Source organism: Pseudonaja textilis, chromosome 7 (genome assembly GCF_049901715.1).
Source record: "Pseudonaja textilis isolate UNSWEBS1 chromosome 7, rPseTex1.2, whole genome shotgun sequence".
NCBI lineage: Eukaryota > Metazoa > Chordata > Lepidosauria > Squamata > Elapidae > Pseudonaja > Pseudonaja textilis.
In genome coordinates, this window is record NC_141996.1 from 24,346,344 (window position 1) to 24,373,326 (window position 26,983).

General features: G+C 36.3%; 1 protein-coding gene across 2 annotated transcripts in view; it reads right to left on the reverse strand.

Moving 5' to 3' along the window:
* DCLK1 (doublecortin like kinase 1) overlaps nucleotides 1-26,983 on the reverse strand; it is a 171,743-nt gene that overhangs the window by 23,556 nt on the left and 121,204 nt on the right. For both annotated transcript variants that reach the window (XM_026708829.2, XM_026708827.2), the window contains exons 8-16: nucleotides 24,774-24,882; nucleotides 21,491-21,548; nucleotides 19,883-20,002; nucleotides 15,278-15,424; nucleotides 10,135-10,268; nucleotides 9,767-9,844; nucleotides 9,111-9,207; nucleotides 2,907-2,987; nucleotides 167-280 (exon numbers count right to left, since the gene is read on the reverse strand). In XM_026708829.2, coding sequence (XP_026564614.1) covers nucleotides 167-280; nucleotides 2,907-2,987; nucleotides 9,111-9,207; nucleotides 9,767-9,844; nucleotides 10,135-10,268; nucleotides 15,278-15,424; nucleotides 19,883-20,002; nucleotides 21,491-21,548; nucleotides 24,774-24,882 — 938 coding nt within the window. The remainder of the gene's footprint in view (nucleotides 1-166; nucleotides 281-2,906; nucleotides 2,988-9,110; nucleotides 9,208-9,766; nucleotides 9,845-10,134; nucleotides 10,269-15,277; nucleotides 15,425-19,882; nucleotides 20,003-21,490; nucleotides 21,549-24,773; nucleotides 24,883-26,983) is intronic.

Genomic DNA, 26,983 nt, shown 5'->3' on the forward strand with positions numbered 1-26,983 from the left:
TTAGGATGATGAAGCAATTAAAAAGTGTGATTTCCCAATGATGGGATAATGGAATATCTGTTTTTCACTGCAATTAAAACTGAATACATTAATTTAACATGGGGGAGGGTTCCTAAGAAAAAATAATTTTCTAAATATGGAGAAAAAATGTATTGTAGATGCTTACTGCTATAACGGAAACTCCAGCTGCTGTGCTGTTGGGCTTAGGGCCTGTGTTGAAATGTTTTTTTATCTTTCCAGCTACTGACAATTGATGCTCATTTTCTGGAAGGCCATCATCCTACAAAACAAAAACAAGCAATTCATTTCAGGACTAACAAATTTGTGGTTATTTTTCTAAAGTTATTGTGTCCCAAGGATTTTTAATTTTCACAAATATAATTAATTTTGTGAATCTAAAATTTACAAACACCTTGCTAGCCTTTTATCATCAACTAAGAACTCCAGAATAGAATCCTATCTGAAGATATTATTATTATAACTCCTAGCTATAATCATGTTTTCTACTATGATTTATTGCTTAACTTTAATAATATGCCTGAAGGTAACCAGAAACAAGGCGTGCTAATTTCAATGTTTGGGGGCACTTTCACACCAAAAACTAACCTGATAATCTCAATAACATTAGTATTTCATGAACCATGTATATTTTTAGAACGACTCCAGATTTTCTGTGAGGGCCTTTTAAACCCTTTTAAAAATACATTTTGAAGACCAGGTATTATAATTTCATTTATTTATACAACTTTTAATCAACATAGCAATTGTAAATAAAAATTAAACAATCTTGATTGGCAACTTCCAGGTTCTTGTACTTACAGCCAAAGTTCTTTTAAAAGAAATATTTTCTGATCTATTTTAGACATAATGTGTTTTATTCCTTCCAGACTTTTGAAATGCTGAATTCAGAATTAAAATAATTATTATATTTCACAAAAAGATACTGTGCTATACCTAAAGGTTCTGCTATATCTTTAATTGCAACATAAACAGTAAATTATAATGAAATGATTAAGAGAAACCTAAGGTTTGTTTACATCTCTTCATCCAAAATCAGATGTATTTCAGTCAGAAACTGATTCAGAAAGCTTAGACCAAATGGATAGTTTTTCAGTAAAGTAGAATTGAACATGTCTGTTTTCCAGTAACTAGCAGCACAGTCAGGCTTATGTCACTGAAACTAAAATGGAACCATTTGGTCCCAAAATTGGTTTATACGGTTGCCTTATTCATCAATATAACACCAGAGTAATTTTGGCGAATCTTAATTGATCTTCTGAAGTATACACAAGCTACGCATACAAAATGCAGCCACAATATGTTGTATTATCAATTTTGCATAATAATATTAATGCCATAATTTGTAATGACACTAGGAATCCAATATAGTGATTCTAATAATATAGTGATTGAATCACAGTAAATTTTGGAAATATTAAAGAGATCATAAATGAAAGGTGTACAATGTTCTTTTCTAGTTACTAAATAAATTGAGGAGAAAAATCAGACTTGTATCACTGATCTCACTATTTCACCACTGGAATTCTAGGCTGTGCTTTGTTTCTTTTGGTTATCTCACAGATTGAAACTCTATGAAGCTTTTTCAAATTCAACACTGGCAAAGATGGATCTAATTTTTCTACATTTTCAAATTTATTTAAGTTTTACTTTTTAGTTAGAATAAAAAAGTTTAGAATCATTTCATCTTTGACTCAACTTGAAAATAACTCTGATTTTTCTGAAATCTGGGAGGTATTGAATTCCATTTTGGTCAGTTGGAATACTTGCACTTAATGCTGCAAACATTATAATAAATATTTTGACATAAACCTAAATTGCAGGCTGCTAAATCAATATTCAAGATAGTGAGATGGGCAGCATATAAATTTAATAAATTAATTTCAATAAATAAATAAATAAATATTCTGAGGCATTGTAACAAATTGATAAAATGTATATTCATGTGAATTTTGGAATAATAAATAATGAGTGTCAGTATTGTGATTTTGTGAAAGAGTAGAAGCTCAGTTTAACATATGTAAATTTACTTTCATAAAAATGAGGCTAGTAGAACAGGGAGTTTTATTTTGTAGATAACAGATAAAAATCATTCAATATAACCACCTTTCTATTTAGAAATGGGAACTTATACAATGTAGATATATACTATTTCAGGCTAAAATAACTTTAATCATTTTCTGAGTAAAGATATGTATATTCTAAAATTTATCTTTTTTTAAAAAAAAGTGCATCAAATTAACCAGAATATAAATTTTGGTTAGAATATAATAAAAACCCTTCATGTTGCATCTATCATGTAAGTGGGATAGGTAAAAAAAAATTATATTACATTATAAGGGCAAATTTGTACCTGAATTGTAGCAATTGATAAGTTGATCTATCAATTGATAAGTTGATCTATTAGCCTTTCTTTTTTTTTTGGCAAGGAAAATAATTTCTGAGCAATTTAATCAAATTATCTGAAATGCCATTGGATATTCATTCCTCCCCCCCCGTCCTTCTTTATGCAAGGTTCTCTCTCCTCTTCTGGTTAGCTTGATACACTATTTCTTTTTAAAGATAAATTTTAAAGCCCTATTCAGTTTTAAATTTAATGGAAAAATGTATCCTGGTATGGCAGGTCCTTTATAACAAGTTTATGAATGGGAATTGGCAAAACTTCAGAAAGTTAGTTACACTTTCTGAAGACACAACACCATCTTGAGTCTGGCATATTCTTAAACTCATTTTCAGAATATACGCAGAGAAAGTTATTATTGGAGATAAGCCTACATTTTGCTGTAATATTTAAAAATTTCATATTTCCAAAACAGCATTCCAGCTGATTTGACAAATAATGCAATAAAATGCAGTGTGGCTAAAATGAAACAAGTAGCTTTACTTACATTAACCCATGGATGCTCAAGCACTTGCAAAGCTGAAAAACGCTGTTCTATATCTACCTGAAGCATCATAGTAATTAGTTCCTACAGAATGAAAATAGTATACCCAGTAAGTTCATTCTAATAGGATACATTTGATAAAGAATTTTGCAAAGATGATAATAGCAAATACATTACTGAATACATTGAAAAAAGTAAGATGCAAGGATGAAATACATTCCAACCTTGCCTTTTAATGTATAACGCTAATAACTGAAAAGTTTAGAAAAACCTAAAAGTTGGAAAATCATTTGAAAAATTTAAAATAGTATTGAATCTAAGGATGGTCAAATATATTTGAAACAATATTTTATTATTAATATCTACGAAATAATTTGGAAAATATTTTCCTAAATATCCAGAAAACACGCTCATTAATTCTCAAGTCCTTATATTCAGTTCCAGAAAGCCTCCTGTAGTATCGATTCCAGTATAACACAGCATTTTTAATTTTCCATATTTTCTAAAATCCAGGTTCTATTCCTCGGCACAACTAAACAGACTTGGATAGAATCTTTGTTACCTTCCCTTCATATGAGTCCTTCAAAGCTAAAATATTTTCCTTCCAGATACTGTAATATGCATAATTTCATTTGGCTTTAAGGGCTTATACATTCTCTGCATGCACTGAGGAACTGTAAATTGTCCACAGCTTTCCCGGAAAACTAAAGCAAACAATCATAGTAGAACTATAGTTCCAAATTACAATAAATTAGAATGTTATTTAAAGCATTGTTGACATTAATCATGTATACTAATAGAATCATGCTTCATATCCAAACATAGCATTAATTGTAGCATTTCTTTAGTAATTTTGGAGATGTATAATCTCGTAAAATGAACAATGCAAAGAAGAATTATCAGATGTAGATTTAATAAACTATCAAAAGCATAGGAAGGTTATTGATTTAGAATCTATCTTAAACATGTCTAGTACAGAGATATAAAGAAATGCTATAGTGCTATAATTAATGCTATGTTAATGTATATATGAATGATATGAAACTATATATATATATATATATATATATATATATATATATATATATGTAGATCTTTGGTTGTTCGGGTTTTCTCCCGCGTAAGATTTGAAGTATCTAGGCAACGTTTCGATGAAGTCTCATTCATCATCTTCAGGCTTCTGTCTCCAGCTCTGTGCTTCTCAGAGTAATGGAGATTGCAGCTGCTTCCTCCTTTTAACTGCCAGTGGGGGTGGAACTTGATTCCAGTTCATCCAGTTCATCGAGTTCCAGTTCATCGAGATCATAAAGAAACAAAACTTACAACCTAGCGACCTACTAGTAAGCTTCGATGTCACATCCCTCTTCACCCAAGTGCCAATAAAAGAAGCCTTGACAGCCATCCAAAACAAATACAACCCCCCCAAGCACATCCTAGATCTAACCAACCACTGCCTATCCAATACTTACTTCACCTACAATGGACAAAAATACAAACAAATAGAAGGAGCACCTATGGGATCACCCCTCTCACCTGTCATCGCAAACCTCTACATGGAACACTTTGAAACACAAGCTCTAGAAAAATACGACCACAAACCCAAACTCTGGCTCAGATACGTAGATGACACCTTCATAATCTGGCCACACGGGAAAGAAAAACTGAACAACTTCCTCACATACCTCAACAGTCTACACCCCAAAATACAATTCACCATGGAAACAGAAGCCAACAATCAACTTCCTTCCTAGATGTCTTGGTATACAAAAAGATCCGATGGCTCCCTAGGACACACCATCTACCAGAAGAAAACACATACTAACCGCTATCTACATGCACTCTCACACCACCACCCAGCACAGATCAATTCCGTAGCCAAGACACTCATCTCCAGAACAAAATGCTTAGCCGATGAACAACACCAAAAAAACCGAACTACACACTCTCACCAACGTACTCACAGCCAATGGATTCCAAAGAAAGAAGATTACCCACCTAATCCAAAAAGAAGCCCCAACCAAAATCCAAGACAGAGAACAAGAAAACGGAAAAGCCCTCCTCCCATATATAAAAGGCACTACAGACAAAATTAGCAAGATCCTCCAAAAACACAACATCAAAACAGCATTCTGCACAAACAAAAAAATATCCACCATCCTAAGAAACCCCAAAGACAAAATCGAATTAGAAAACCAAGGAGTATACGAAATCCCTGCACAGCCTGCCCTAACACATACATTGGACAAACTAACAGAAGAATAAGCGCACGCATTGAAGAACATAAGAACTCAATCAAAAAGAAGAAACGACCTCTTCCTGGTCCAACACCTCAAAGCCACAGGACATGAAATTGATTTTAAAAATACCAGAACTATCGCCAAAACCGAACACTTCAACAGCAGAATAATCAGAGAAGCCATAGAGATAGAAAACGCCCACACAGCATGAACAAACGAGATGACACCTCCCGCCTTCCAGCCATTTGGAAACCCGCCCTCATGAACAGACGAGTACCTAACATGAAGAAGGACACTGGACCCACACCCATGAGAGCCACACAAGATGCCACCACCACACTTCCATGTAGAAAACAGACTCCCACCCATTCAGAAAATGAGAAACGACCATGGACCAGAAGCTGCACTGCAGCTGCATCACTACCCACTTCAAACCCCTCTGAGCCATACATGAAGCAAACCAACACCCACTATGAAGATGCAGCAGGACCACGAACTAGAAGCCAAACAGCAAGATCACAACTCTCTAGCTCAAATCCCCAGCAACTAAAACTAACCTGAGCACAACCAAGCCCCTCCTGAACAGAACACGCCTCCAACCAATCAGAACACGGCTAACCCCCAACCAATCAGAACACAGCCAAACCCCCTACCAATGAGAACACACCCCACCCAATCAGAACACAGCCAAGCCCCCACCCAATCAAGTTCCACCCCACTGGCAGTTAAAAGGAGGAAGCAGCTGCAATCTCCATTACTCTGAGAAGCACAGAGCTGGAGACAGAAGCCTGAAGATGATGAATGAGACTTCATCGAAACGTTGCCTAGATACTTCAAATCTTACGCGGGAGAAAACCCGAACAACCAAAGATCTACATATAAATACCCGCGAGAACCTCAGAAAACAAATATTGCACCTCTACGGGAGGAAACCCACCATCTGACCAGGACTTATGAAAAACTTGAAGTCCAAAGAGCCTCCATTTTATGTGACCTTGCATTCCTATGCAACTGCCGAGATCAAAATTTAATTCCCACAAGCTTCCAATTGAAATTCCACACCAACAGAGCAGCCACCAAACGCATCCTTAAAAGAACAGAACTGGCCCTAATTAGAAATGAACTTCACACAAAAGGTTTCTCCTAGACCAAATCAACAAAGATCTCCTCACACTCCACCTCAAACTCAGCAACAAGATTCACCCTCTACTTTGGGACAAATCCAAACAACTCGCTGTCTGGAGAGCCGAAACACAGACCATCCTCAAGACAGACACACAGACCAACAAACTCAGGAAACTACAACAATGCCAGAAACCAACTCTTCCCCCCACAGCCACACATGAAACAAACAGTGCACAACATCTCAGACAAGATCCTCACTGAAGCTGAAACCAAGATCCTCTCAAAAGGATTCAACTTTGCTGTCGCTCCCAAACACATCCCCACAGAAACCATCATATGTGGAGTTGAAACCAGCCTGACCAAAACCAACCCTGATGATGCTAACAAAATCAGACTCGAAATCACCAACATCCTCTGCACTAGCAAACCACCCAAAAGCAACTTATCCAAAGAAGAACAAACTGCACTACTTAACCTGAAAGAAGACACCAGCATAATAATCCTACCAGCAGACAAGGGCAATGCGACAGTGGTAATGAACACATCTGACTACCAAACCAAGCTAACCAACCTACTCCAAGACCCCACATACAAACCCTAAAGACAGACCCCACCACCTACCTAGAAAAAACTACCAAATCCAAAATAAAAGCCTCCCCATCAGTGAAGAAATCCAGCAAGGAATCATACCCAGAGAAAAATCATCCAGATGCCCCAAGCTTTATGGTCTCCCCAAAATACACAAAGAAGGAACCCCACTCAGACCAATAGTCAGCTCCATAGGCTCACCTCTACAAAACCTGGCCAAATTTCTTGCCAAACAACTACAACCCTATGCAGAATCCATCAACTCACACGTAAGAAACTCATTCCAGTTCATCGAGATCATAAAGAAACAAAACTTACAACCTAGCGACCTACTAGTAAGCTTCGATGTCACATCCTCTTCACCCAAGTGCCAATAAAAGAAGCCTTGACAGCCATCCAAAACAAATACAACCCCCAAGCACATCCTAGATCTAACCAACCACTGCCTATCCAATACTTACTTCACCTACAATGGACAAAAATACAAACAAATAGAAGGAGCACCTATGGGATCACCCTCTCACCTGTCATCGCAAACCTCTACATGGAACACTTTGAAACACAAGCTCTAGAAAAATACGACCACAAACCCAAACTCTGGCTCAGATACGTAGATGACACCTTCATAATCTGGCCACACGGGAAAGAAAAACTGAACAACTTCCTCACATACCTCAACAGTCTACACCCCAAAATACAATTCACCATGGAAACAGAAGCCAACAATCAACTTCCCTTCCTAGATGTCTTGGTATACAAAAGATCCGATGGCTCCCTAGGACACACCATCTACCAGAAGAAAACACATACTAACCGCTATCTACATGCACTCTCACACCACCACCCAGCACAGATCAATTCCGTAGCCAAGACACTCATCTCCAGAACAAAATGCTTAGCCGATGAACAACACCAAAAAAACCGAACTACACACTCTCACCAACGTACTCACAGCCAATGGATTCCAAAGAAAGAAGATTACCCACCTAATCCAAAAAGAAGCCCCAACCAAAATCCAAGACAGAGAACAAGAAAACGGAAAAGCCCTCCTCCCATATATAAAAGGCACTACAGACAAAATTAGCAAGATCCTCCAAAAACACAACATCAAAACAGCATTCTGCACAAACAAAAAAATATCCACCATCCTAAGAAACCCCAAAGACAAAATCGAATTAGAAAACCAAGGAGTATACGAAATCCCCTGCACAGCCTGCCCTAACACATACATTGGACAAACTAACAGAAGAATAAGCGCACGCATTGAAGAACATAAGAACTCAATCAAAAAGAAGAAACGACCTCTTCCCTGGTCCAACACCTCAAAGCCACAGGACATGAAATTGATTTTAAAAATACCAGAACTATCGCCAAAACCGAACACTTCAACAGCAGAATAATCAGAGAAGCCATAGAGATAGAAAAACGCCCACACAGCATGAACAAACGAGATGACACCTCCCGCCTTCCAGCCATTTGGAAACCCGCCCTCATGAACAGACGAGTACCTAACATGAAGAAGGACACTGGACCCACACCCATGAGAGCCACACAAGATGCCACCACCACACTTCCATGTAGAAAACAGACTCCCACCCATTCAGAAAATGAGAAACGACCATGGACCAGAAGCTGCACTGCAGCTGCATCACTACCCACTTCAAACCCCTCTGAGCCATACATGAAGCAAACCAACACCCACTATGAAGATGCAGCAGGACCACGAACTAGAAGCCAAACAGCAAGATCACAACTCTCTAGCTCAAATCCCCCAGCAACTAAAACTAACCTGAGCACAACCAAGCCCCCTCCTGAACAGAACACGCCTCCAACCAATCAGAACACGGCTAACCCCCCAACCAATCAGAACACAGCCAAACCCCCTACCAATGAGAACACACCCCCACCCAATCAGAACACAGCCAAGCCCCCACCCAATCAAGTTCCACCCCCACTGGCAGTTAAAAGGAGGAAGCAGCTGCAATCTCCATTACTCTGAGAAGCACAGAGCTGGAGACAGAAGCCTGAAGATGATGAATGAGACTTCATCGAAACGTTGCCTAGATACTTCAAATCTTACGCGGGAGAAAACCCGAACAACCAAAGATCTACATATAAATACCTGAGAACCTCAGAAAACAAATATATATATATATATATATATATATATATATGGTGTGTGAAATCTTTACATTATGTTGCAATAGAACAACATAAAGAAATGCTCTAAAGGAAAGGAAAAACATTTTTAATATACCTTTGCAGAGTCAGATACATTATCCCAATATGGAGATGGAAACTCTACTTGTCCCATCAAAATCTGATCAAAAAGAACTTCCTGGTCTTCTCCACTTCTGCATAACAAAGAAATAAAACTGTCATTCTCTCATTGCTCCTAATAAATTAAAGACAAGCAAAAAGACAAAAAGCTTTTTAAAATGCTGCAAAACTATGTTTGTTATGCACTGCCATAAGTGGGGTTACTTGGGCAATCTGAATTGCAAATCAAATATTTATTAGAGTCATAGACCAGCATAAACACAAATATCAAATTTGAAATTTAAGGAAAAGACAAAAGAAGAGAATAAGAAAAGCCTCATAAAGCAGTCAATTTTATATTGGAATGGTTCTGACATTTATAACCCTGCATATTTCTTATTTCCATTAAATATGGTTTACACTGCAGACAATTTTAGTAACATAGAACTCAAGTTTCTATGAAAAAAGAGATTTTCCCCCAGTATTTAATTCTTAGTAACAATACGTTCCTCTATTGCTATTTTATGTTTTACAAATGGGAGGAGGCTAGCAGCCAATATTACACCCAGGCAGGGGAAGAAAACCATATGGGCAACTGATAGAATAGTTAAGAGATGCATTGTTAAGAGATGAATAGAAAATCATAGCTCGTACCCACGGAATGGAGGAAAACCACACAGCAGGATGTAAGTAATCACACCAGCTGCCCAGATGTCCACCTTCAGGCCATATCTAAAATTGATAAGGGATTATGGTTAGGAAACCAAGAATGTATGATCTAAGGGAAATAAAGGCAACAGAAAATGATATGTTGGTAAGGATCTTCATTAAATTAAATGATCTCATCTGAATAAAAGTGTAGTTTACATCACATTTGTATGATATAAGGACAAACTTATAAATAAATATAAGATATCAAAATTCAAATTCGGTATGGTTTCTATTTCAAAGGACATTGCTTCATCCTATGGGGAAAAAATAATTGTCCATTGAATCCCTTGTACCAGGCACAGTTAGTTTACCCAGTTTCTGCAATGATTTCTGGAGCCACATAGGTGGGGGTTCCACAGACCGTGTAAAGAGGTCCATCTACTATTGTGGCCAGACCAAAATCTCCTAGTTTCAGTGACTTGCTTCCATCTTGGTGCTCATAGACCTGAAAACAAAATTAAAACAATTAAATTATGCCAGAAATATGATATTCTTTTAATAGCCAACTTTATATACTTTAAGGAAGCAGACCCTGCCACTCTCCAGCGTATTCATGTGTGAATCTGGAGTGAGGAAGAAAGACGAAGGCAAAGTAGTATGGAGATAGTGGAAAAGGTTTTGAAACTAACCAGTTTTCAGTTTAATGAACATCAACCATGAGACCAAATATTATAACTAAAATATAGAGCCCCAAGTCAATACAACTTTTATGTACATAGTTCCATCGATATATGATATACAATTTTGGCGTAGTGTGACTCCAGTCCTTTAGACACTGTTTTATTCTTGGTAAACATAGAATTTAATTAGTCAAACAAACCCTTAAAAATATTTGGGAAAGATGTTCATTTTAATTTCCTGTGTGTTTAAAATGTGATAGTAGGAATAGATGAAACTTTTGGTTTTCAGAAAGTTGATTTTGTCTCATTTCTAGATGACTTTTTAAAAATAATATTCTTTTAAATTCTACATATTTTTTTCTCTTTTTAAAATCTGCAGATTTTTTAAATTATATTTTAAATCTACAGATTTAAAAATATTAAATCTACAGATTTAAAAATATTAAGTTTAATATTTAAGAAAACACCAAATCATTTACAGTATGTAGTGGCACGGGATTATTATTATTTTTTTACTTCCACTTTCTTTTCTGTCACAGGTCATGGAAGTCTTGATAACATATTTGAAACTTCCCCATAAAAGGGTAGGTGTTGGGTAAATCACACAGAAAAAATACAGTTGACATTTGCTTGTAAGAAAAACCATTTCTGTCCACTGCTATAAAATGTTACCATGAAACATTTCATGAAAGTAAGGACAACCTGTGGGAAAAAGATGGGCAGCCAGGCAATTACCTACAGTTATGATTAATATATATCTTCATGTCCACTGTTACACAAAGGACACAGGAGGCTATAAATTTTCTTTTCTAAAAATGTAACATCAGCTATTGAACCATCATACAAAATGAGATGAATATAGATTAGGGACTGCAGCACATTTCAATCTACAATTGTGAGAAACTAAATTTATTTTTCAAGTACTCCTTTGAAAGAATATATGCTCTATGCTTTTGAAAATACCAGTCATAATGAAAAAAGGAGGATGAAGATATATTGGATATGTTCACCACCGCACTGAGTTATTTTTTGAAAAATGATGAATATAAACAATATAAAAAACAAACAACTAATCTTTAATTTAGTATAATTCATGACCAAGTATTTTATTTAGATAGATAAACAGAAGACTCTTTTAAGCTCTTTATTTGCTTGGTCATAAATTGTCCATCGAATATTGTTAGTTGTTGAGAATAAGAGACAAACAGCTTGTCTTTTTCATATTAATATATCCTTTAAGAATGGAATCCTATTGGTAACAGGATGCCTTTGTGCACTTCCTACCTCAATTATTCTACATTTCTAGGGCAAATTTCTAGGATGTGCAGGAATTTGTAAGCTGTTTTTCTAACAACTCTCCCTTGTGTCTCTTTTTATTTTCCTAGGACACTTTTTCTTTTAAACTGTTAGAAAAGCAACAACCAAAACTATTCTAAGATCAGAGGCAAAGAGAAATAATATTTCATAATTTACTTGCAATAAGAATAATGTAAAGGTTCTTATTACAGGCCACTATATCATCAAATATATATTCTGAAGTGGCAATATAGAAATATAGAAATTTATTATTCCCTCCAGTTAATTTATAACAAATTCATGCAACCAGAATTTGTCTTTAGAAAACACACTATCAAATTCTCAACACAAAGCAATGGCAACACCAAAATCTATAAGGAAAGAAAATACAACTGCAGCTGTAGTAAAAACATATGTATACTTCTGGTTGTTAACTATTAAGAACATGTTTACTGATGTAGCAGATCTACTACTATAATAGTAATTATTTCTCAACATTTTTAATAACATTTCAGATATTTAACAATGATTTTCAGGGAACATCTAATTAATCTTATAAACTGTTTCTCTTGGCCATTACTTCTTAATAAATAGTTTTAGATTTTTTATTAAAGATTCTGTGTAGCTAGGATTATGGAAACTATAGAGGAAAATCTTTGCAAATCTGAATAATAATTTCATCAGTTTATGTAGGATCAACTAAAAGAATTCATTTTTTCTATAGTTTATATTTTTCCTAAAGATTTTAAAAAAGAAAACTTTGAATGAAGAAATGTAGACATTAATCTTTTTTTCCTATAAATATATAGTAAATATAATGAGGGAGACAATATTGCATGTCCTAAATCTTTGACATGCCCACAGTCCAGGATTAGCCAGATATGCTGGGACTACAACTCCCAAAATTCCCTGCCAGTATGGCAATGACTTACTGGAGAATGTTGGAAGTTGCAGTTTGATGGATATCAGATTGAATACTATAACCTCAGCAAGAAAGATTAAAATATATAATTAAGGCTGAAATAAGAAACAGTAATATATTCACTATCTGCCTTGTCAAGATCAAAGAATGTAAATGATCATTTAAAGTTCATCTTAGTCAAAAAGTAAGGTCTTTACAAATTCTATTTTCCTTTGAGACCTGAAGGCCAATTAAAGAGATGTGGATTAGTGTAAATTACTCACCATGTAGCGCTTTCACTGTTTTAGCTAAGCAATAAAACAGTGTAATTGTACAACACTAATTGAATCCAGCTACATATAATTGTGTGCTACCATATGCATCCTATTATTCTAAAGGCTATCCATATTTTCTAAGCTGCTCTGTGATCACTGCAGATGGCAACAGTCAGAGAAGTTGTTCTCCTGGGCTTATTATATGGCTATAAAGCTATCCCATGATTTGACAAAATAATCACACTAAATAGTAGCAATTATGGAAAAATGTTCCAATTAAAATGGGAAAACTCAGCTTTCCAAATGAAGTAAGCCTAGACTATTACAGTCTTGCATAAACAATAGACATTCCAATTTTCTTCAGCAACTGAAAGCTTATTGATTAATGCATATTTTGAAATATAATTCAGTAATCTCTCTATACTGGGATGGTTCTTTGTTTTCTAAGAACTGGACACATCACAGCATAGAAGTTAACTATGCAAAATTATACAGCATAGGCCTATTGTAACACACACATACACACCTTTCCTATTGCCCTGGGTTAATTTCATCCTCCTAGCCTTTGAAAGTTAATGTAGCCATGTAAATAAGAGTTTATTATTTTATAATAAATAAAAGTCTTAATGTTCATAAAGAGGCAATGCAACCATTGTCTCCTTCCAAAATTCTTGCTCTTGTTGGAATTAGGTACTGTTTCAGTCTGATTGCTCCTCTTCTAGTTGCTGCTGAGTTCCAGGCCAAGCTCTAGGCAGGAATCACACTGCAATGGGATGTTTACCATAGCTTGTGGGCAACTGACTGATAATTCACTTGTTTGGTTGTAATAGTTCTCAGACCACTTTCTTAGAAATTGTTTCTATTTCTTCAGCTTCCTGTTATCTCCTTCTCTCCTATACCTCCACACTTTTGTAAGTTAAGGGCCTGGATGGGGTGATGACCTATGTATGTCACCAAGTTTCTAAAAAACATCAGGGTGTGGTTAGTCAGTCAGACACTGAAAATTACCAGATGCTTGTGAGTAAACTGTGAGTGGGAGAAAGAATTAATGAATCCATCTCCTTTCAAGTTTCTCAGACAATAAACTTTACTACCCTTTGGGAGAAAGGATAAATTGAACCTATCCTTGGGGAAGCGGGAGTAGGAGCATTTCTGCCTGGTTGCAGCTGCTTTTCCCAAATGCAGATATCTCAGCTTCATTCCCTCACATATACAAAAATGAATTAACCGCCGTCTCCATTCAGATCAAAATTTTTCAGAGTTTAAGAGTGAAAGATAATGGGAGATATTTTAGGATCTCAGTCAGAGGCACATTAAGCCACTCCAACCTGACTTTCTATAAAAAGGACACTGTCTCGTGTACTAACTAACCATCATAGCTTCTCTTGGTTCTGAAGAACTGAAATTAAAGTAGAATGTTTTACATTCTACTTACATTTTACACAGCATTTAAAATCAACATTCTGAAGGAGACTTGAAAATTATTTCAAAATTACAGGATCATTAAAATATGTAATAGCCAACAATCCAGTTGCTTTACTTTTAACTATTTCTGATTCCTAAACCCTCTCCAAAGAAAGACTCATTGTAATATCCTATTTATAAAAGGCATTATCCTATTTATAAAAGGCAGCAACTCCCTCCATAGAAATAATAAAGAAATGGAATGGAAGAAAACAGATACTAATTTTCTTTTCTTCTTAAAATCTGGATTTCATTGTGATCAGTTGCTTGGCAGCCATCAAACACCCACCTCTACAATTAATAGTTCTAAACCAACAAAAACCATTTGTGTTGGGGCATATAAAATAGTACCGATAAGTACTATTTTAATTTTAATCAATAGGCTGATATATTGGGGTGTGAGAATGATTTGGGAAACAAAAAAGCTGCAGACTGGGCAATGGTTAAACAAGAAACATCTGAGACCATAGAAGGAATGGAAACGTACAAACATCTTGGAAGGGGCCTTCCCTAGTTGTAAAGGCAATAGGGGAAAGTTGTAGTGTCATACTTCAAAAATATCTTTACACACTATCTTTACACAGTAAAGATAGAACTAGTACTCCTGGGTATATTTCTTGTCTGGATTACCTTACAAGGCTGGCATTAATCTTCCAAGTCCTCTCTACATCTCTCACTTGTTAGTGTACCAGAAGCATCTGAAATTTTTGTGTGAAACAAAATTATGGACTAAGATGGACTTTGGCTCAATCTAGTAAGGACATTTTTTGTTCTAATTCTGAAAACTATTTTAAGCTGAAAGTGCTCCTAAATTGACTGAAATTTGAGATAGTGATTGATAGATGTTTGCTATGAATTATATGCATCAAAATCTCTATCGCCATTTGATGTTACTTACCAGCAGATTTTCTGGTTTGATATCCCTGTGAACAATGTTCAAGGTATGAAGGTATTTGATGGCACTGGCCAGATTGTACAGCATCCCACTGGCATCCCTCTCTGTATACTTATTTGTGGAGGTAATAGCATCAAAAAGATCTCCTCCCTGAATTAAAATGAATGTAACATATTAGTATATTCTACTATGATTCAGGAAAAAGATCATAATGATTGATAGTATTTTCTTTCAGGACATCTTAGAATTCCCATTCTTAAAGAAAAGAATGAAATCTGCAGTGGACATTCTATATATCTATAAACGACGAGATTAACTCAAAGAATTTTATCCCAGAAAAGTGCACTTTAACTGTTCATGGATTCTGACATTTCAGTTTGCCATTGGTGGCAGCCACTCAGTAAAATTCTTATATTACACGTTCACATTACTTTAAACAATCCTTCCAATAAAATATTGTAAAACTTTTGCCAACAGTTAGAAAGAGGAAAGGAAATTGAGAGGTAAGGAGGAAAATGTGAAATATTTAAACTAAACGGGGAAATGCTGATGTCCTGTTAAAACCCTAATGCAGGTTTCCCCAACTCTTCAACTTATTGACTCCTCATGAAGCTTCAAATTGTTTTATTTTTATTTATTAAATTTGTTTGCCACCCATCACAAAACAACTCAGATTGTTCGCTGACTCTCAAATAATAATGAAAACATTTTAATAAATACCACTTAATAGTACAACTGCTACTAATTGTACCAATTGTAAGTGGTGTCTATTACAAAATACTAGGTGATTTACAACTACAAAACAAGTGGAGCACCACTTGATCACTGACTGGCATTAACAAAATCACATCAGTCAATTGCAAAAGGCGGCTTTACTTGGAACAGCTTACTTCCTCTAACAATAATTTTTAATACCATCAAACAGCATCCATCTATCCCAGGTTCTTCAGTAGGACTCAATAGGTGGATTAAAAAAAGCCAAATTCAATTTAAACATATGAAAACCATAGCGATAATACGAACCCTGTGAATAATCCCATAAAGCCTAGCAGGTCAATATTGATCACTTTGTGGAACCCTACCCTAATGTGCTAATCTTGCAAGTAAACTAATTAAATATAATTCAACGTTTTACTTTCCATAAGCAACTCTTCAACTTCCCAATTTCAGTCATATTGTCATAATCTTTTAATAGATTACTCACTATTAGATAGTCAATGATACTGCTTGATTTCTTCACTAATGTTGCTCTTTTCTGGGTGCAAGACAAACTGGAAACGGCTTTTAAAATGTTTTTTTTTAATTAAAAAGGGATGGGACAAGATGGAAGAAGAGCCTTATCACCTTTCACCATAAGGCACTGACATCCAGAAGAACAATAACCAATTACTTATTTACTTCCTTCCAAAAGAAATGCTATAATATTTCCCTTCTCATGGGAAATTGAAGTTAGATCCTTTGAACAGCAGGAAGAAACCCTATCATAAATCATGCTTGTTAAAATAACTAGGGCAATGCAAGTCTTGCATAATAATTTAGTCCCAGTACATACAATGGCAGCTTGCCAGCAACCACATCCTCTCTCACCTTTCATAATTCCTATTTGAAATTTGTTTTTATTTATATTTATGAAATGCATTTTTTACATTTTAGGACAGAAAGATATGCCTGGGATGAAAACAGAATGTACGTGCAGCAACAGGACCCACTTATGTTAAGTTTGTTGTGACCAATGAAAGCGTAATATTATTAACTAAAGTTTGATATGCCAGCAACCTTCTCTTGAAAATCTTTGCCATTAGAGAATTTAATTTACATGTTAAGCCTTCAAAAAGCAGCCCTTAGCAGATGGTTACTCAGCTGTAAATGGGAATAGTGAGTGGATTATTCAACAAGCTTCCAAGAATACTTGCTTTTACTCTTTGAAAAAGAAACATATAGCAAGCTTTATTCCATTTTAAACAGACTGCCCCATTGTGGCATTCCCTTTTGGGGCTGGCAGGCACAAGTAAGCAAAGCACAGAAAGGGAATACAAAATAGTTAAGGCATAGAAGTTAAATGCGTAAGTTAAGAAAATAAAATATAGCTAAATCTAGTTTACACCAATGGCATTCACTATACCTCCCCATATTTTTCCATTCCTGTGGAGAGGAAAACCAGGGACTTATTCATCGGGAAAGGAAAGGAAAATCTGAATTCCAATAAAGCATACCAAACATGCACATCTTTTTTTTTAAGAATCCAATTTGTTCTGTGAAATATTATAGGGAAATGTATATGCCTTAGGTTACATAGAAGTTTTCACTTCATTGGCTTTAGAGTTGAAAAGGACCACAAGAATGATCTAATCCAGCTTCAAGCAGACAGATTTTTTTTTGTCTCCTAGCAATCTCCCTCCATTTCTGTCCTTTTTTATTACTGTGTGCACAAAACAACAATCCAGTGCAATGACAAGGCTCCAATCAGCTGCTGCCTTCCAGCAACTCCGCCATCTGAAGTCTTCCCTACAGAACTATCCACTAAATGATTAAAGGGAACTGCTTTAAATACCTATCAAAACTTTTACTAGCACATAACACTAAATCTTTTTCAGCTGTACATTTTGTTTGGTTTTTCTTTTGACACATCAATCCGGATGGCATCATAATCAGTTACCTTCCAGGTGGAACTTCCCAAGTATTCTTTGGTGGTTTTGGGAAAAGGGCATCTATGTTCCTAACTGATAGTAATTGAATCATTAGCTACATACATAATATGAGACTCCTGCAAAGGTTTATCAAGAATATAGATGAGAAAGTCAACTTGGTTACTAGTGCTGGGTAGATCAATTCTTACTCTTCGTGCTAGGGAATACACTCAGGTTTAAGGAAATATGTGACAATCAAGAAGAAGACTAACTCCATTTTCACAGAACAAGGTGTCAAACTCAAGGCCCACTGGGTGCTTAGACCTGGCTTGCAGGTCTGCCCTGGAAACAGCAAAGGATTGGCCCATGGTGCTTGTGTTAAAAAAAATGGAGCTTGGGGACAATGTGTGTGGCCTCCAGGCCCGTTTTTTGGCCATGATGGCCTCCTGCAGCTCTCCTCCTCTTTCGTTTTCCCGGTTAGAGGGCTAACAAAACAAGCTAAAAACAAAACAAAAGGATAAATGTTTATCCTTTTGCATTTGAGCATGCAAGAAGGAAAAAGAGAAAAAGGAAAGACAAAGAAAAAGAAGGAAGGATGGGAAGAGAGCAAGGAAGGAAAAATAAGAAATGAGGGGAAAGAAAAAAAAGGAGAAGGAAGAGGGAAGGAAAAAAAAGGAAGACAGGCAAGAAGGAAGGAGATTATAAGAAGAGTGAGGGAGGGTCTGTAGGAAGTCTGCCTTAGCACTTGGCCACCACAAATGCCCCCAACATGAGTGACACTGAGTCCCCCCCAAGGTCAAACACAACCCTGATGCAGCTCTCAATGAAATCAAGTTGGACACTCCTGCCACAGAACCTTTATATTACTAGCAGATTTGCCACCACAGCTGGAGTGTGACTCTCCTCATCAGGATATGGATGAGTTCAAAGAAAGGCCAGGTAGAATCCCAATTCCCTCTTTGAAAGTTCACCCCTGTGCAATCGTAAGGAAAATAAAATTTTCTAGTGTACATGGCAATCTTTTCACAAGCAGAGTCTGTTTTCAAGCCTATTTTGGTATCCTCAAAAATTGCTTTATTTTTTTATTTCTACAGCCATCTAATCGAGTGACTCTGGTTGGTGTACATTATAAGACATTAAACAAATAAAACAGTACAAAATATATGGTACCAAATAAAGCTGTTACTATGGATATTAATGTAGTCAGGAAACAGGGGGCTCCAGGGGCTCCAGGTCCAGGCACGTAACTAAGTCTTCATGGTTTTATGAAGGTCCAACAGAGTTTGGATCATCCTGATATAAGAAGGGAGAATATTCCAGAGGGCAGAGGCTATGGTGGAGAAGACAATTCCTGATTCCCATCAAAATTCCTTGGCTGATGGAACCCATAGTATGGCCAACCTGCCTGACCAAATTGTACAGGTGGACAACTAGACAAGGATAACCCATTGGATAACCTGGCCCCAAGTAATGAAGACCTTTAAAGATGATAACCATGACCTTGAATTGCACCTAGTAACACACCGGCAACCAATGTACTTAAAAAACTGTGATGTTATTGCTGTTCACTCATTTTGAAATCAATACAATTGATCACCCATTTACTCTTGGTCACATCTTTTCTTATTTTATCACATACACCATTCAAAGATTCACTTTCCCATTGAAGTATTTTTGTACTTTCTCCAATAACACCCAATTTTCATTTTCATATAACAACATGAGCAGAAAAATGCTCTTACACATACATTTTAGTTTACATTTTACTTTACAATAATCTACGAAGTACTCGTACATTTAGATATTTACAAATTACTTCATCCATTTCCCCATCTTTAATAAACTTTCTATTGAGGAACAGTGGATCTTCTTTGTTCCATGTTCATACACATACTATATCTCTATACTGAAGCTAAGATTAGAATTCTGAAAAAAGGCTAATAAACTAAGCAGAAGCTGATAAATGTTCATCTGTACTTACTTTTACAAGCTCCATGACAAGATACAACTCAGTGGGCATATCCATTTCCTCAATCAGGAGAACAATGTTGGGATGTTTGACCCGTCTTAAAATAGAAACTTCATTCTGAATCATGTGTTCCTGCATAAAAGGAGAGAAAAAAATCATGAAAAGAGGATGAAAAAAACCATATAGTTGCTACAGGACTTTTGTCTTATTTAATGAGGTAAGTTATAATTTATCAAGTCAACCACAGAGGTCATGACTATATCCTAGATAAAATCAATATATTCAACTTCTGGTTTTCTTGGCAGTGGTGGCTTGCCAGGACCTTGTTTCTAAGGCTGAAAGAGATAATGATTGACCCAAAATCCTTTCACTAGTCTCTCTGCCTAGGGTAGGACTAGAACCCATGGGCTGGTACTTTCTAATCCATTACCTTAATAACTACACTAAACTAATCTCCTTTAATGGAGCATCATAATGGAAAGATGAAACTCAGTATTCATCAAAAAGTTTTAAAACCTTTATAAATTAATGCATAAGTCAATGACTATGCTAAGGCTGAGAAAATGAATATCAAAAGTAAAACAGAGGTAGAAGATTAAACTGGCAAGTACTTTATTTAGATTTAAGCTTGCCTATATTTAACATATCTGATATTGAATATTTTCTTTTAGTATGCTTGTAAAGAACTACACTTCCAATCTTTTAACTCAAAAATTATATACTGCATAACAAATCATATTTTCCCAAGCAAAAAGAAAATAACAGCTGCATTTTCTTTAGACATTTTAGCTCTTAATATTTTTCTTTCCAAGACTTCTCCAAGTCAATATATTATGCCTTGACCTCTCATCCTTACTAAACTGAACATCTTGTTGTTTTCACGTCAAGTTCGTCAAGTTGCATAGTTTTGTAGAACAATTTAAAAAGTTGCTTTTAACCCCAAGTAAAAACGCTAAATGGTCTGGGACCAGACTAGTCAAAGAAGCATTTTTCTGCATATAATTCTGCTTGAGAATCAAGATCTACCTTGAGGCCCCTCCAGATGTTTACTTAATGGCAATATGTAAAAGTGCCTTTTCTGTGGCAGCTTCCCACATTCCATGCACCTGCCCCAAGATCTGCATCGCTTCTCATTACTTGTTTTACAATATGGTAGCCTTTTAAAAAAAATCATCTTGACTGCTGAATGTTATACTTATAGATTCTGGGTTATTTTCAAAGGCAGCCCTATGCAGACCATATTATAATAAACTAATTTCATAGACTGATGAAGTGTTCAAAGAAGTCTACATGGAGCCAAGCTCATATTACAGGGACTCCTATCCATTCCATCAGTTTCCATATGGCCAAATAACTCAAAGATAACATCACAAGAATTTATTCACATCATCACATTAGATTCCAATTGGTATGTAATTCTGAGTCAATGTAAGCTATTTTTTTCTGTAAAGAACCTTCTGACTATGTCACGGTGCCCTGCCAGATCCTTGTTCCATCTGTTGTTCAGCAAATGTTGGACAACATTTTTTTTAAATTAACCACTAACTTGGAGTGCCTGATCTAATTCAAAAACTGAACATAAGATACATCTGATGCTCCATTGTGGATCTCAATACTTACCTTTCCTCTGCATTTACTTTTTTTAATGATTTTCAGGGCATATTCTCTACCAGTTGACCTAACAACATTCAGAAGAAGGAAGAAACAAATTAAATTGATTTACCCAATAGTGAAATTTTTTTACAATTTAACACATAACCTGAGATTATTTTGCAGAGTTGCCTAAATGTATACCTTATTTAAAATGACTAGAAAATTTCCAGCAGCCAGTAAGGAACGTTTTAGAAAGTTTCTATTTCATTACTGTAGCAAGCTGCTGTGAAACATGAAGAGATATAGGATATTGATTTAAATAATATAACTTCTAATAGAAATGAAAACATTAAAGATTAAAGTGAAGTTTAAATTCACTATTTAAAGCAAAGGCTTAGGAAAAATAAGAAGTCCACCCACATTTTATCTTATTGCAGCATTGTTAAAAAAAAAAAAGCAGCATAACTCCCTGAGCAAGGCGTCATTTTCCCACTAGAGGGCTTCTTGGCATAATATAGTTTCTCAGAAATAAGATACTTCATCATCCAAAAGCTATCTTTATATAGACTACCATTTGGAATTCTCCTCCCCCTTCTTCCTCCCTCTCCTCCTGCCCCCCCCATATTTTTTAATCCTTGGCTTGCATGTTCAACTTTTATTTTTTAAAAAAAATTCAAATTTTATAATATTACCAGTTCTAGTGATACCAAAATATATGCAGATGCTATTTTATTATTTGCTTCATTAAGCAATATTAAATTCAGTGTGGTATTTGAATTGCTCCACTCTACCTCCTTTTTTTTTTTTTTTTTACTTTTCCTCACCTTAAAATATTACACTTCAGATGTGCTCAAATATATGGCAAAACTTTGGTAGGATAGCCTGAGCTTATACAATTCTATTGAGTGTCCAGGAATGACGTATACCAGTGGTGGCTAACTTTTTTGGTCTCCTGTGCCAAAATTTGTGCATGTGCTTGCATGTTTGTGCTCATGTGCCAGTACCCAGAAGGCAATGCGCGCGCCCCACGCCCCCTACACATGTGTGCTCAATCCCACCCCGTCCCCTGCCCCCGCTTACCTGCACTGCGCCTCACAGCTGATTTTTGGCCGGTTTGAGGCCTTTTTCAGCCTCCCAAAGGCTTGAGGAAGGCTTCTTCAGGCTTCTACAAGCCTTGTAGGCTGAAATCTAGTCCCGTTTCATCACTTCCTGTTTTTCCCAAAATACCAGAAGTGACTAAACGGGGCTAGTTTTCGGCCTACAAAGCTTGTAGAAGCCTGAAGAAGCCTTCCTCAAGCCTTTGGGAGGCCCAAAAAAGGCCTCAAGCTGGCCCAAAATCAGCTGTGAGGCATGCACATGCGCAGTGAGGTAAGTTTGCCTGTAGCTTGTGTGTCGGCACAAATGGTTCTGTGTGCCACCTGTGGCACGGGTGCCATTGGTTCGCCATCATGGACATATACAGCACTTTCTTTTCTTTTTTTGCTTTGTTAAATCATTTGTTAAACTGCGACATAAAGCTTAGGCTTCTGGGGACACAATTTCATCCCTGACTCAGCCTAGACAGATCCTTCTCCACAGATTGACAGGTGTCAGTATAAGGGAAGAATATGAAAGCTGCCTTGAACTTCTTCAAGGACAGGAAGAATGAAATGCAATAAATCAATGTTACTCCAATCCCAGTACTGGAATGGAATAACTTCTTTATTTAATTATCCACCAATCTATATTGTTTAGATAATTCTGGAAAAGAACACATGTTTCATTTGCCTGTGATTGCCTTGGTTGCTTGTAATAAACACAGCTTATCCCATCAGGCCAAGATTCTTTTGCATATAGCAGCTAGTTTCTACACATAAATTCCTGTCTACAGAAGGGCCTACGCTGCTGCACAGGAAATTCCTCTGACATGATCAAAATTCTCCTAAAGCGAGAAAGTGGGATTTCTCCCCAAAATGTCTTCTTTACCAAACAGCTATTTTATGTTGAGTTGACCCTCAGCATGTCATATTTTATATATTGTAACCAGTGCAGCATACACAGACTACTGTAGATAACAGCTGCAGCAGAGATTTGGAAATCAAAACTGAAAAAGTTATGTTAAGGAAGGACTTTCTTTTTATTTTTTATTTTTTTTACTGTGCCTGCTTATATATGAAGCTTTTTAAACAGCATTATTTTCTAAAATCATCAGGGGTAGGATTGAAATTTCTTAACAATTGGTTCTGTGGCCTAATTTGTGGGTGTAGCTTGGTGGTCATGTGACTGGCTGGGCGTGGCTTGCTGGCTGGGCGTGGCTTGGTGATCATGTGACTGGCTGGGCATGGCTTGTATGTAAATATTATAAATATTTAAGTAAATATTGATTTTTTTTATTAAAAAAGAACAATTTTTACCCAAAACCAGGCAAAGCAGGCAGGCAGATTCAGTTGCTCACAGAATCACAGATTCACTCAGGGATCTATCTATCTGCAATCGGCTACCTGAGTCTGCACTGAAAAATAGAAGCTTCGCTCCTAAGGAAGGTTCAGCTCTATTTTTAGATTAGCTAGAAAGCAAAAAATGCAACGATTTTTGCTTTCTAGCTAATCTAAATCTTCGGCACAGAAGAACAGCTGATGGTCAGGGGAAAAAAGGAAAAATAGCAACTTAGTAAGCAAGTTTGATGGTGAGCATGCCAGGTAAGGAGTGAGTGAGTGGGGCGGGGCGGAGCCAACCAGTGGTGCGATTTGCCAGTTCTTTGGCTGGTAGAATCCCACTTCTGGTCAGAGTGCATTTTGCATGTGTGTGTAGACCATTTCCCAAAAAACCTCAGCTGTGCCGCCTGGACAGCTGACAAGCACTGTACGTGGGTGCACAGTGTTTCAAACTCCTCTTCTTTTCTGCTTTTTCAACCTCAGCTATGCCGTGCAAAGCAACTGAGGTTGAAAAAGCAGAAAATAAAGGACAGCCAAGAGCCCGGATGGGCGCTGGGCCAAACAGAGCAGCAGACATGGAACCAGTTCCGTGTTTGCTGCTCTTCAGAGCTACAGGTCCTATAGAACCGGGCCGAACCAGTAGCATCCCACTCCTGAAAAGCATATATATCCTGTAAGACCCAAATATAGAAAAAGGGACAATAGAAAATAAAAGCATTTCATTTATAGATTGATTCTAAAAAATATTTTCTTTATAGGCCTAACTGGAATCTTTGTTGTTCATATGTAGTCGAGGCATTATTTTGTTACATATTGTTTGTAAATAGAGATATGATCTAGCAATAGTCTAATGTTAGAAAATGCTTTAACAGTAATAAGGGAAAGAGATTGCTCACCTTTCTATACACTCTTTTACAACGGCAAAATTTCCATCTCCTATAGTCCGACCAACTTTATACCTCTCTGCTATTGAAGCTGGAACCTGGAAGCCTTCATCCAACACTTCTGAAAATAATTGTTAGTAAGCTTTATTTGTGGGAAAAGCAACACATATGTGACATATAACACATGTTTTACCTATACCTCTTAAGACAATTGAAACCATCCAGAAACTATTTTGCAAAAGAGAAGAACCGTGTTGCGGATACTGTTGGAAAGTTTTACAATACTAAATATCAAGTTTATGGATGCTGGACCCATTGCTTGTATTTCGTACACATTAGTGATCAATTCACAGACATACTACTTCATCTCAAAGTGGGATTAGTTCAATACACCATAATTAAGTATCTACATAAGACGTCTAACACTCAAACACTTATTTTATTACATCCTGTAAGCTGAGAGCAACACAAACTTGCTCATGTGATAACTTCTATTTTTTTCCTTTTGTATAAAATATTTGGTCTTTTAACAAGTGTTCTCAATAATGTCACTGACAAATTCAACCTGGACACCAGATGCTTAAAAAACCTTCACAGTTAAATCAAGAGAGAGGAAAAAGAGGTTATATTTATGGTATTTTAGCAACCATTAAAAAATTATTATTCTTCAAATATGTTTTAAAAGCTCAAGCCATATACCTTCTCTTAAATGAAGCATGTTTAACTTTTTTGAATAATAATAACTCTTTATTTTCTTTTAATCCTTTAAAATTCTGTTCTACAATCAGTGGGATAATTGAACTGTCCTGGCCAGATAAATTCTTATTTTGGTTTTGTTAAGCAGTTCAATTTGATTAAAGAAAATTTTCTTCAATAAATTGAGCTATAAGGGCCACAACTCAGCCTCTGGGGAAAATCTAAGGGCTGCAAAACAGATGAGGCCACAGCACAGTTGTTAACAAGACAAGACTGCATTTGGGGTTTTCTATTTTTAGCTGTTTAGCATGCCTATAAAAGGCTACACTTACACACTTTTTTCTACCTCAAAAAGCCTAGAAATTGTGCTATTTGTTTTCAGTAACCATCGAGCTATTTTATTTATTAACTTTACTGTGATTCTGTGCAGTATTCAATATGCAAAATTTAAAATAAAGCCGTGCAGTAAAAAAAATATTTAGAAAGAAACAACTACCATCTCACAAATCAGTCAATCCAAAAGGAGTCTGACACCCATTACAACCGAAGGTTGGGAAAGGTACCAAATCCTGACGGCACATTTAAATAAGGATAGACTGGGACTGTGCACACATTTGGAAGAATATCAGTCCAGAGGCCAGATGCTACATCAGAGAAGACCTGTTTCTTGGTCCCATTAAATATATTACTTATCAGTGGGATCCAGAACATGCTGCTGAATCATATAAGATGGACAGCAACTGTGAAACATAGGTGGTTCCTCAAATAATCAAGTTCTGTGCCATGAAGAGCTTTATAAAAGATAATCAGCACACTGAAATGCAGCTTCCACAGTAAACTGTTGCATGGGCATAACAAGGCATACCTAAAGTTGCCTACAGTATGTTGCTGTTTTCTGGAATATCTGCACTTTCTGAGTGATCTTCAAGTGTAGTTTCATATGCAGTCCATAGCAATGATCCAAACACAAGGTGATCAAAGTTTCTTAGGGCTGCACATATGCGTGCAACTGATTAATTAGATGAATCTGTTCAAAATCTTTCCCAGCAAGTTGTCACTTGTTTATTCAGTAGAAACCGTGAAGCCAAGTGCAACCCCATTTAGGACTAAGGATGGAGCATATCAAGATCTGGATAGTCCAAAAAACCATAGCCACTTGGTTTTGTCAGGGCTGGGCTTGAGCTTTTTCCACAACCTCCTGACTCCTACAGATTTCAGACACAGGGACAAGATCCCGACAGAGTAGGCTTGTTAGCCTGGGATTGAAATATTCACTGAATATCATCAGCAGACTGATAATACCTGACATTAAACTCATCCACAAGGTAAATGTGATTTCCTGCACTTTTTAAAAATTGCAAGATGGCCAAGGTATTTGCATATATGTCCTGAGTTTGTTTGCTGATTTAAATTTGTTATAGCAACCTATTTCAGTAGATTTTGATCATCTTACAAAATTTTACAATCGGTTTCATAGTACAGTTTATTATTCTTCCAACAGTTTACAGCTTCCAGCAGCAAGCTGA